The sequence below is a fragment of the Vipera ursinii genome (genome assembly GCF_947247035.1).
Source record: "Vipera ursinii genome assembly, chromosome: 9".
Classification (NCBI taxonomy): Eukaryota; Metazoa; Chordata; class Lepidosauria; order Squamata; family Viperidae; genus Vipera; species Vipera ursinii.
Window position 1 is genome coordinate 18,678,435 of NC_139523.1, and position 12,320 is coordinate 18,690,754.

Genomic DNA, 12,320 nt, shown 5'->3' on the forward strand with positions numbered 1-12,320 from the left:
TAAAAAGTATTATAGCTTTGGGTTCAAAAAGGAAAGTGGGTGCTATTCGTTGAGTTGTTCAGTGTAGCTAACATATGCCTTGGATGCTGGTCACTCTGGGCAGTTGTTCATGGTCAAGAGCAATAGGATATCACTCTCTGTGCTTGCATTTCTCCCTTTCCCCCTACAGATGGCCCCAAAGATGTCAAACTCAATCGAGAACCATCGGGGTTGGTCTTGGAAGGTAATTCTGTTCAACTAATTTGTAGTGTGAGAATGGCCAACCCCCAGCAACTCAGCTACACCTGGTATAAAAATGGGCAACTGCTGCCACTGAACTCTACAGAAAATGTTCTACTCATCCAGAATGCCCGTTCAGTGGATTCCGGCATCTACCATTGTGTATCAAAAAACATCATAACAAATGCAGAGTCTCCAACTATAAGGCTGGAAGTGAATTGTGAGTACAGATTCAGTGTATAGTCATGATATTCTTGCTGTGCTCAATGGGTTTTCTCTTCTAGGTGAAGTCATCGTTGACTCAAGCTTGATTCTTGGCTACTGCTTTAGGAACAAGGTCATCTTGGTGACTTTGGGCCAATCCCTCTTTTTCAGACTTAGGAAAGAGTTTCAAGAGAAACTACTTCTGAAATTTTGTTAAGAAAACTGCAGGACTTGTCCAGACACTTGGCAGGAGTCAACAACAACAAAACAGAAAACCTACCATAGTGGTCATTGAGCTCTTTTTTCTCCTTTGAAAAATGAAAGCTGTGCTTCTCAGAACATGGGGCAGTCTGCTATATTGGGTATGATTTATGTGGCAACTAGTAGAATTTACTGCTGTTGGATGTGATCTTGACCCAATAAGTGATTTTAAAAATGGACAAGATGCAATGGACAAGAAGCAATGGATGGAAACTAGTCAAGGAGAGAAGCAACCTAGAACTAAGGAGAAACTTCCTGACAGAACAATTAACCAGTGGAACCACCTGCCTCCAGAGGTGGTGAATGCTCCAACACTGGAGGTTTTTAAGAAGAGACTGGACATCCATTTGCCTGAAATGGTATAAGGTTTCCTGCCTGAGCAGGGGGTTGGACTAGATGACCTCCAAGGTCCCTTCCAACTTTATTATTATTATTATTATTATTATTATTATTATTATTATTATTATTATTATTATTATTATTATTATATGGATCTGTTATGTTTGTTGTCTCTTTACTCCCTTCTCAGACTTACACCTGAGATGTAAGCAATAGTGAGAGATCACTTGCGTCTAAGTTCCTCATATGCTTCTAGGTGATTGCTCTATGAAAAAGAATCATGGACTTGACAAAACAATGTTTTGCATGCAACTTTGGCAACATTGAGAATTGTGGACTTTGACTCCCAGAATTCCACAACTAACATGACCACTAGTGATAATTCTAAGAGTTGAATTATCAGGAATTTACCAAGGTTGAGAAATAATGGCCATGGAAACCTATTTCCCCAGGATTCTTCTTGTATCCTTAAAAATTCCTTTGTCTTGCAGTGATGCTGAGGATCAAATATAGAAATGCTGAATTAAATTGAGTGAGTCTTTCTTCTCTGACAGATGGGCCCCGTAATGTTCATCTAACTCTAGATCAGAAAGATGTTACTGAAGGAATGGATATCTATTTGAGATGTGATAATGATGCTTACCCAACGACGTTTACTTACAAGTGGTACTGGAAAGGAGAAGAAATCTTTATGGAGGATTCAAAAATCCTAGTACTCAGAAAAATTAAGGTTGCACAGTCAGGAGACTATCTTTGCAAAGCATTCAACTCTATCTCAAATAAGGAATCACAACTCATCACCATTAGTGTATCCTGTGAGTATTTCCCTTGAAAAACATTGTTACAGTTCTTAGCTGACCATCCTTTATTATGAAATTCTTGGCAATGGAAAGACAACTAGTCGAACAGAACCAGGCAACTTCTGTTTTGCAAGTATTTTGGAAAATACCTCCAAAATATTTGCATTGGCTTGAACATTCATGGGAATAAAAATCAGGCTGGCTGATCCTAAAGTACTTTTTTTTTTTTGCATGAGCAACTCATGACTGAAGAATTCTTTATGATGTTTAGTGTGTTTTCAGGAAGGATTTACGTTTTCATACTTGGATTTAGGTGATAAAGCTTGGAAGAAAGCTATAGATTATTTCTTAAAAAGCAAAACATAAATGAAAACATAAAAACCCAAACTAAATGAAAACCCAGATTTCCCTGTGCAATTCTGTTCATAGATTTTACAAACTGTATTTCTTTCCTTCACTCGCTCTCTCATATTTTTTCTAACATTCCCTAATATATGGATTTTCATTTAAACCAGCTTCCATAGTAAGATCTATTACTAGTATATATTTTTGAGTACAACTTTCCCAAATATATCCAACTTTCTTTGTGCAGCTTCCCTCAATATATAATTTTGTCTCAATTATATACATTTATTCATATGTGTTTGTGCATGCACATGCGTGAATTTTTAAGCCAAGAGGGGTTGAGAGAACATTGCACATTAAATACCATTAATTTTATGCCTGGTTGAATTGAGAAAATAAGATTTAAGCTTTAAGCCTTTCTTTTTACTATTATCCTTGTTTAGAATTGAGTCTGTACAAAGTTATTTCCAGAGTAAAAGCAAATAAACGGCAGTAGTTGAATGTTATTCTACCATTTACCACTTCTGGTCTGCAAGCTTACATGAATACAAATATGATGGGGCATTGATTAGCCTAGGTTTGATAAGCAAATAAGGTCATGGACTCAAGTTTACATAAAATCAAATCAAGATCCTGCTAATCTTTATCATTTTTCATTTGTATTGTGCAGATAGCACAGCTACAGTGATGAAACAAAGCTTGATTAGCCTTGGCGTGGTTCTTGCCCTTATTATCTTACTGGGGTTGCTGCTTTATGGCTGCAAGAAATGGTAAGCAAGAGTCAATGGCCTGCAGGCAATGGTCTATAATAGTTGATATGACTATTGCAGGGCACCAATCCAGCTAATAGGGTAGGGTAGGGTGCCCTGCAGATATGGAGGATGGTGGGGAAGCTCACTTTTTCTGAGGCAGACTTTTGCTTGGTAATAATTTACAAGATTCCTTGCTCCATAAGTGGCTGATGGGGGACACTTCAAAACAAAACCATATGATGAGAAATGAGGTACCATCGGAATCATATCAAACCTTGATTGCAGTCTTTAGGCCAGAGAGATTAAGATCAAATTGAATCAAATCCAGCCATCCAAATGTTCTGGTCAGTCAATGTGTATCCTTAAAAGGACAATGTACTATTGGTGTTCAGCACGACACTGGGGTACCATGGTCTATATTGGGTGTTTTGCCATTTCTGCAAGAACCACTACAGTTATTTATTTATTTATTTATTTATTTATTTATTTATTTATTTATTTATTTATTTATTTATTTATTTATTTATTTATTTAAATTCCATTTATATCCCGCCCTTCTCCGAAGACTCAGGGCGGCTTACAAGCTTAGCAGTAGCCTTCATTCTATGTCTATGCCTGCTTATTAGGGCTTTCACACACACCCCAAGCGGCATTATTACAAAGTCAGCTTAATTGCCCCCAACAATCTGGGTCCTCATTTTACCTACCTCGGAAGGATGGAAGGCTGAGTCAACCTTGAGCCTGGTGGGACTCGAACCTGCAATAATTGCAGGCAGCTGGTGTTACTTAAGGAGGCATTAGCCCACTGCTCCACCAAGGCTCTCTCTCTATATATATACACAAACCCTCATTTTTGGTAGGACTGGGCCCATCCCACAGGAACAGCAGCATGCTCACAGTGGAATCACAGCATCCATCCCGTGAAACATGACCTGGAAATGACCTAATTCTGTTTCTCCTCTTGCAGGAAGAAAACAACACATTCAGACATTGGAAGTACCCAGAGGCCAGGCTCATTTTTTGTGAGGAAGGTTAAGACTCACTTTCAATTCTTTTCTCTGACACAGAGGAGGTGGAGAAGACATCAAGGAGGATTTGTAGGCCTTTTAGCCCCCTTCCAGTTCTAATACCCTAAGTGTTCCTCCTTCTTTTAAATCCAGTGATTGTGTTATTAGCCTATAATACTTCTGGAGGAGGAGGAGGAGGAGGAGGAGGAGGAGGAGGAGGAGGAGGAGGAGGAGGAGGAGGAGGAGGAGGAGGAGGAGGGAGGGAGGGAGGAAGGGAGGGAAGGAGAGAGAGAGGGGGGGGGGAACTGGCACTGCTCCTAAACTGGTACTGTTTTGAGGATGTAATGAAGGGAATTGGGGATTGTTTCTTATCTAATTTATCTCATAGAGTTCGTGTAGAATTGAAATGTGAGAAAAGATATTAATATACCATTTTGAGCTTTCCAAAGGATCGAAGGGTGACATCATTGCGACAAATAGGTCATAAATGGATACCATTTGGCCAGCATCCATATTTTCATTTTCTAACAAGCTGCACTGATCACATTCTTCCTCTTTACTGCAGCTATGAAAATTGGAGGCTCAGCATTATTTCTGGTAAAGTCTTCCCTGACTGGAATATCAAGATTTTTTTTCCTCCCCTTAGGCCAAGCGAGAAGTACCACCGAATAACAACTGCAGACTAAATGAAGGTAGAAGAGGCAGCCTGCAAGCCTGCCAGAATGAGGAGCAAGATGGCTCCATTTCATATGCAAGACTCCAGTTCTCCCACAGTGGGTTAAAGGACTCTACTATTTACTCCAGGTATGATAGTGACGTGAGAAGAGATCTAAGAAATCGTGACGGATAGACTGCTGGCTTCAGTTTTTAGGAGGCTCTTGACCTGTTCTGCCCCTTCTCTAACTGTGCCTATTGCTTCCACTTCACCGTGGTTCCCACAGTCCATCTATTTGCCATTCTCTTTGGCTCTCCAGCATCTTCTGGGAGACAGAGAAGTTGAACAAGTTGAGCTTCTGCTTGCTCACTTGCAGAGAGAATGCGAAGAGCCTTATAGCAGGGAGAAGAAAGAGTAGCCATAGGACCAGGAGCTTACAGGGACTGACAATGGACCCCCAATTGATACCACAAGTCTTAACAACTCTTGGTGTTAAATCTGGTTCGATGCAGAGGTCAAGATAAAGTCCTTTAGATTAGGGATCTGCAGATCTTAGAAGAGGCTTCAGTGACGGCTGAAGTGAAGGCTGAAGTACAACTTATTTCCAAAGTCCTTTATCAAATGCCCAATACTGAGCAGTGTGTGTTTCCCTTTGTTTAATGGAAGTCATATCTGAGCATTTGCAGATCAAAGTGGTCAACTGAGGCTCACCTTGCAGAGGTGGGGTGACTTAACTTCCACAGGATGCTACATTATATTAGTCTGAAGATGATCAGTTGTGATTCATGCAAGCAACCTCCACGAGATGTACAAAACAGCAAATGATTGGCTCCTTGGCTGCTGAAATTCTGTACAGGGGGTCTACCTTTGAAACCATGGCCTTATTTTTCAGTGTATTTCCTCCAAAGCCACTTTAGTTCCAGTCTACAAAGAAGGATAGCAAAGTTCTTGTGGATCCTAAGTAAAAAAAGGGAAACATATGTGCTGGTATACAAAACGTGCAAAGCAGAAGTCAACTAGAGACACAAATTTGTCTCCTATTAAAAAATCATAGGAGCTTTTCTCTCCCCCCCCATATTTTATTCTAGTATGTATGTATGTATATATGTAAGGATGTATGTATTTAAAAAGTTATTTTGAAGTGAAGAAACATGATAGCAAGGCAACTGCTGCAACACAAACCCAGGTCATCAAGTAATCTCACGCAGTTAATGTCTTTTTGATTACAGTGTCATGCTTCCAAATGTGGGACTAAATTCCTCAGAGAACAACGTGATCTACAGTGTAGTAAAGAAACCTGCATTGCACCCCAAGGTACATGTCCTGTTTGAGGCGGATCCCTGTGGTTTATGGACAGGGGGCATTCTTGATCCTGTAGCTCAGGTGTTGCTGAGACTGCAGATCTCAGAAAGCTCAACCAGCACATATGGAAGGAATCTTATTCTTTCTTGTTTCATTCCATGGAATGATAGAACGGTTTGAATAGATCATGCAGATGAATAGAGATAGGTCTCCTACAAAGTGATTTTAGTGGTAATACTCAATATTATAGTCTACTGATTTTCTATTCAAAGATCAGGGCCAGATATACAGGAGTCACCAGATGTGACCCTCACCAGATTTCTTTAGCTACGATTTCTATCACCACCAGGCAATCTGTCAGGAGGCATACTGGCTTGAGATGAGGACATTTGAAATCCAGTTTATGAGAAAGTCATGGTCTTTTGATTCAGCTTCTTCTTTTTAGATATTTTTTTTGGTACAATTCATGAGAAGTGATTACCCTTGAAATAGTAATTTATTTCTCTTAAAAAGACAAACACGCGCTTCCCTTTTCTGGACTGAGTTTATTCACTATATGATGTAGTCCCAAGGGTGTTTGCTGTTGGTACCCTTCTCTCTTGGGCCTGCCAGCTTTTATTTTCATAAAGTCCCTGTACCTTTTTTTTAGCAACATGTAAAGCAGAAATTGGATCATGAACAAGGATGGACAGTTTGGTCTAATTTTCCATTTTTCCACCATGAAATCTTTTTCAGGCTGTTCCTACATGAGCTTGTAGATTTGTTTGGAAAATGTAAGGTCTGCAAAGATCTTTATTTGCATTGTCATGCACATTTTCCATATGTTTTTGTGCACACTGACTTTATGGACTTTTTGCAAGCAATTTTCCTTTATTTTTAAAGGTGACATGCACATTTCAAAGTGATGACACAGATGATAGAGCTTTGTAAATCGCTGCTTATAACGAGAGTATGGGACTTTTTTCAGTTGAAGTGTAGCTTTCGTGCAGTTTAGGAAGCGAGGCCACCTAAACAGGCTTCAGAAAAACGAAAAGCTGTATGATAGAAAACAGTAGTGTCGGCAGCATTCATTCCCTTCATCAATAAAATAAGCCGACAAACACCCCATCACACAAAGAAGAATGGAAAAGAGTTGTTCACTAAGAATAATCAAGAAAAATATAAGGAAATTTGAAAAACCACAAGGCATATGTTGATAGAAGTACTTGGACTTCAAATCGGTTTTGATTAGGTGACATCTGAAAGCTGAATTTCACTTGATCCATTAGGTCAGGTAAAAAAAAAAGTGATCTGCATTGACAGGTAATGGCTCTCCAGAATTGCAGAGTGGAGTCATTCTCAGATCACTTGAACTTGTCCACATTTAAGTATACCATTCACCCAAATCTAATATCCTTTACCTAAACAAGTTCCTTCTTCTCCTGTTTTAGAATGACACCAAGATGGATTATGAGAATGTGATGAACAAAGAAGAGGAATTGCACTATTCTTCCTTGGTGAACTTGGCGTCACGGTCCCATCCCATCAATGTAGACTTAGAAACAGATTCTCAATCAGAAGACAGTATCCAGTATGCAGCTCTGAGGCACTGATCTAGTCAAGTCTGCAGAGATCAGGACTCTCCAACTGGGGAAGGGATTAGAATTGGGCGCGTCTACAGCTTTCTTTTTACAACCAAGAATAGCAGACTTCTGCAGGTAAAAGAAGGAAGTTAAAGTAGAATAAGGGCTAATAAAGCCAGCATTTATGTTTATATTGCTGTATGTTCAAGTCAACAACAGAAGGTATATGGCTGGTATAATGGTCAACTTTTTATTTTCATGACTGATAAAGCTTGCTCTTCTCTTTCTGATATTCAATTTACCCCTTAGAAACTATTATAGAACAGCTCAAGGTTGCTGATATAGTTGGTTCTTTCAATTCTGAGAAATAGGACCTTTTCAAGCTAGAGATCTTCCTCACTAGACAACCCTAATTTACAACTTAGGCCATCAAATGGTCATGTGTTGTATCTTCTGCCATGGCACAAATAAAACAACCATGACAGATCTATTACCAATCCGTTCTTCAAAATAAATTAAACAATAATCCTAGATACCGTTTTCCTTCTGTCCTTCTCAGAGTACAGTTAGTTTTGTTCAGCCAGGTACATTAAATCCAGCAATCTCAGCTTGATTAGTAGCTGTGTTTTTGTGTATGTGGCTTAATGTGTTGGGCAAACTGAGCCCATTTGGTTAGTGCAGGCATCTTCAAACTTGGCCCTTTCATGACTTGTGGACTTCAACTCCCAGAATTCCTCAGCCATACAAAGTCATACAAGCCGGTGTGTCTCACTCAACAGCTATCTTGCTTAGCAAAAGAGCTTCTTCTTCTATTTTTTTTTGAAGGACAACGTGTTTGTTTTTATTGCTACCCGAAGCCTTTCTCTGTGAGACTGGCAAACACAGCACCTTCCACAGAGACCATGAAGAGAGCTTTAAAATCAAGGAGGTCCTTTCAAGAAGGCTATTCCAAGAAGCAGTGCATTTAGAATTAAAACAGAAGATCTTTAAAAGTCTTTTTTGTTTGTTTGTTTGTCCCTGTCTCAAAAGTTGTAATTTACACAAACATCATCGCAAGGCAAGGACTACCTGTATCTGTGATGAAGCCATTCCAAAATGTATGCTGGTACATCTATTATACTTCATTATATATTAGGGACAAGCTTATTCTGGGTTGTCCTCCAATGTTCAGATGTTTTGTTGTTCTTCCAAGGAGGCTGTGGGTATAATTACTCATAAAATTCATTTCTGAGTAATAGCAGAATGTGTTTCCCATGACTAAAGGCTTCCTTGCATAAAAATCACTAGACATTTGCCACTTGACATTTAAAACAGATGAAGAATATGCTGGGCTGGAGATCTTCTTGCTGGGTACGGAATTTTTTAAGAAAAAGAATAGTCCACATTACCCATGTGCAGTGCTTTTTTTGTAAAAGAAAAAGGTGCCGGAACTCACACACATCATACAACCCGCCTTGCCTACCCTACAACGTTCCATCCAAAAAAGGTGCCGGAACTCCGTTCTGAGCATTCTATGAGAAAAAAAGCCCTGCCCATGTGTAATTCTATAATACAGAGAGCCCAAGTCGGTTTGGAAACCTGCTTGCCCTTCGGCCAATTTATTAAGTACCACAGAAAATTATAATTTGAAGAAGGAAGATAGAGTTGGTAGTTGTTTCCTTGTCAAATGCTAGGCATGCAAATGGGATTAATTTGTAAGTCATTCTTACACCCGCTCCCTGGGAAAGCAGGCGTCCTATTCATCAACAGGTTTTAGTGGCACTTAAAGATGCCAGCCCTCAGCAAATCAACAAACACCATTGGAGGAAGGAGCTGCGATGAGGAGAGCGAACCATGCCCACCACTTAGAGGAAAGGCAAACAACAGCTGGAGCCAGGGGAGGTCCAACAGCAATTTGGTCAATATTCTTCATTCATTGGCTAGATAACTGTCAGAGAAGTCATTATGGGCCCCATTTACTCTCTAACCAATCCTGACCTTTTGGACATTTTATCAGATAACACCACCCTGTTTGCTTTTGTGCCACGCAACTGTGCAGCAGCTTGGTCTGTTATGGAAGTATGGCTGATTGACGAGGCTGTTTGTGTTGACAGAATAGAGTCCACACAGTTAAATGTAGTGTAGCAAAGTGCTTAGCTATCTGGGGAAGACACGCCTTAGGGCTGGATGCTTCCAGAAGATGCTGACTCTGATGCCTTCAGAAACTCCAAAGCTTTGTGTACTGTACCAAAAGGAAGAACTTTCCCAGTACCCCACCCCACCCCCCCAAAACCCACCACCACCCACAACAGTTTCTTGCATTGCGATGGAAATCAATAGATAGTATTAGTGACTCTTTGGTATAATAAATAGAGGGTTGGGTTTTGGTCCCAGTACGTGGATCATGCATGTAATTAAAATGGCTGCTTCTCCAAGAGTGAAGGAAGCTGGTGATGGGTTTGGAAGACTGCTTTCTTGACTTGTTGCATTTTTATGTAGACCTACAACTCAAGGACTTGGCAGGGGCCCTTGGACACTCTTTCCCAGTCTTCTGAGTGTCTATAGAAGACACTTCTGTTGGAATAGTTGGCCAAGCCTGAATGTACTGCCACCATCGCTGCCTGCAAATCATAAATGGTGATTCTCCAAATCTATTTTGTTTTGTTTTTTTGTTGTTGTTGTTTTTGCTGAAGAAACCAATAACGTATACAGGTAGTCCTTGACTTACGCCAGTTCATTTAGTGACTGTTCAAAGTTACAACAGCCCAGCAACAAGTGATGTATGACCATTTTTCACACTTAAGACCTTTGCAGCATTCCCCATGATCATGTGATCAGGATTCTCATGCTTGGCAAACGGTTCATATTTATGACCGTTGCCGTGTCCTAAAGTCGTGTGATCCCCTTTTCTGACCTTCTGACAAGTGGGGAAGCCGGATCCACTGAACAGATCCACGAGTTACTAACTGATCAACTGCAGCGATTCACTTAGCAGCCGAGGCAAGAAAAGTGGTAAAATGGGGGTAAAATTCCCTTAACGAATGTCTCGTTTAACAACAAAAATGTTATGCTCAATTGTGGTCGTAAGTCGAGGACTACCGTTATCTATCTGGCTCACCATCTTCTCAGTTAGGAAGTAAATCTTTGAGATAAATACTACACACACACAACCCAAGACAACCCTCTCAAAAGCTCCCCAGATCACTTCACTTTTGAAAAGAAGAGTTTCTCTCTTTGATAGTGCTTACTTGACAACTAGAACTGATGTGCTATCATCAGGGGTGTGTTACATTAAAGAGACAATTTTGTCCTTCCTGATTGACTCAATTTAGAGAATAAACTTTCCACCCAGTCATCAGAGCATGTTTCCTTCCTGAAGAACTCAATCTATTTTCACCCTCAGGCCAAAATAATATAATAAGACATGCAACTTAAATTATGTGTACATATATATGTGTCTATGAGTGTACGTATATGAATGTGTGTGTGTGATACTTAAAAAAAAGGCATTGGTTAGTACCCAATGGTAATTTACAGAGGCTGGATATGTAATGAATGTATACACATCTATACAGAGGATGAATATATCCGAATCTATTGTATATCATCAATATCTATATTTAACATCAATATCTCTTCCTGCGTCTGTCTCTTTCCCTCAAAGATTCCAGGTCACATAGAAAAATCCTTTTTTTACTTGGCTGATTGATATAGATGAGCATTTTTAATATGGTTAATGCAATGTGCTGATAAGAAAACAACATAAAGCCAACAGGGATTGATTAAAGTGTAAGCTTTTTCCACGGGGTGTCGGTGATTTTTTTTTAAAAAAAGTTCAAGTATTGGCCACAATGATGTGTGATGGCTTGTCCCCTTTTCACACATGGCCCAATGTGCATAAAGAGATGTGCAGCTTGCATTTCATACTTCTGTGTGCCATTATTGTCTTTTTTAACCCTCTCCCTTTTGACAAGAATTAGTCCTTGGGTAACAACTATAATTGGAGTCTGCCCTTTACGATTGTAAGTGATCATGGTCATAAAATGGGTCAGTCATATGACTGACCCAATTTTACCTTTTTTTTTTTTGGTGACACCCAGTAAGTGAACACTGTGGTTATAAGGGCGAACACCACGGCCATTCAGCAAACCCATTTTTCGCTCTGGCACAGTTTTGCCAAAAATAAAAAAATGCTAGGGTTGGGTTTTTTTTGAAAATCATTGTAAAATGCTGTCATCTAACTGTGGGACATGTCGAATGCGCCCAAAGCGTGGTCACATGATCAGTGTGTGTGTGTGTGTGTGTGGATCCTGTCAGAATTTTGGATCCAGGTCATAAGTCCCCCTTTTTCAGTTAGGTTGTAACTTCTCCCTCTAACTACCTGAACTTTCACCCAAAATATTGTTGCCTGCATATGGTGTGATCCAGTGGTGGGATTCAAATACGTGAACAACCGGTTCTCTGCGTGGATGCTGCTTCCGGAAGTCCATTATGGGTCTGGGCAACAAAAAATTAGTTACTGGTTCTGCCGAAGTGGTGCGAACTGGCTGAATCCCACACCACCACTGTGATCTTAAATCATAAGATATAATGCAAAAAAAACCCCAATTAAAGTTTAAGGTTTTGGATATTAGAAAATTCCAGTATCAGATGACTTATTCCACATTTCCAGACTTGCAGGCCTGCAGCAGTGGCCCAGCTTCTAGGGATTCGGACCCCTTTCTTCATCACTTGTTCCATCTTCCTGTACCTCAGATTAGCCCAGGCATAAGTCCAGTGGGCCATGAGAAACTTCGTATGACTTTCCGGGATTTATGGCTTTATTGCCCTGGCTCATAGTCACTTTCACTGAGCAATTTCTCACGGTCCATTTCACCAAAGGCCTGCCCTGCTCC

General features: G+C 40.1%; 1 protein-coding gene across 1 annotated transcript in view; it reads left to right on the forward strand.

Moving 5' to 3' along the window:
- LOC310644808 (hemicentin-1-like) overlaps positions 1 to 8,441 on the forward strand; it is a 38,013-nt gene extending 29,572 nt beyond the window's left edge. Inside the window, exons 18-24 of the mRNA XM_083370116.1 lie at positions 170 to 439; positions 1,578 to 1,838; positions 2,839 to 2,938; positions 3,888 to 3,951; positions 4,574 to 4,731; positions 5,812 to 5,896; positions 7,315 to 8,441. Of these exons, the coding sequence (XP_083226242.1) occupies positions 170 to 439; positions 1,578 to 1,838; positions 2,839 to 2,938; positions 3,888 to 3,951; positions 4,574 to 4,731; positions 5,812 to 5,896; positions 7,315 to 7,476 (1,100 nt within the window). The 3' untranslated portion in view covers positions 7,477 to 8,441. The remainder of the gene's footprint in view (positions 1 to 169; positions 440 to 1,577; positions 1,839 to 2,838; positions 2,939 to 3,887; positions 3,952 to 4,573; positions 4,732 to 5,811; positions 5,897 to 7,314) is intronic.
- Positions 8,442 to 12,320: the final 3,879 nt, after the last annotated feature.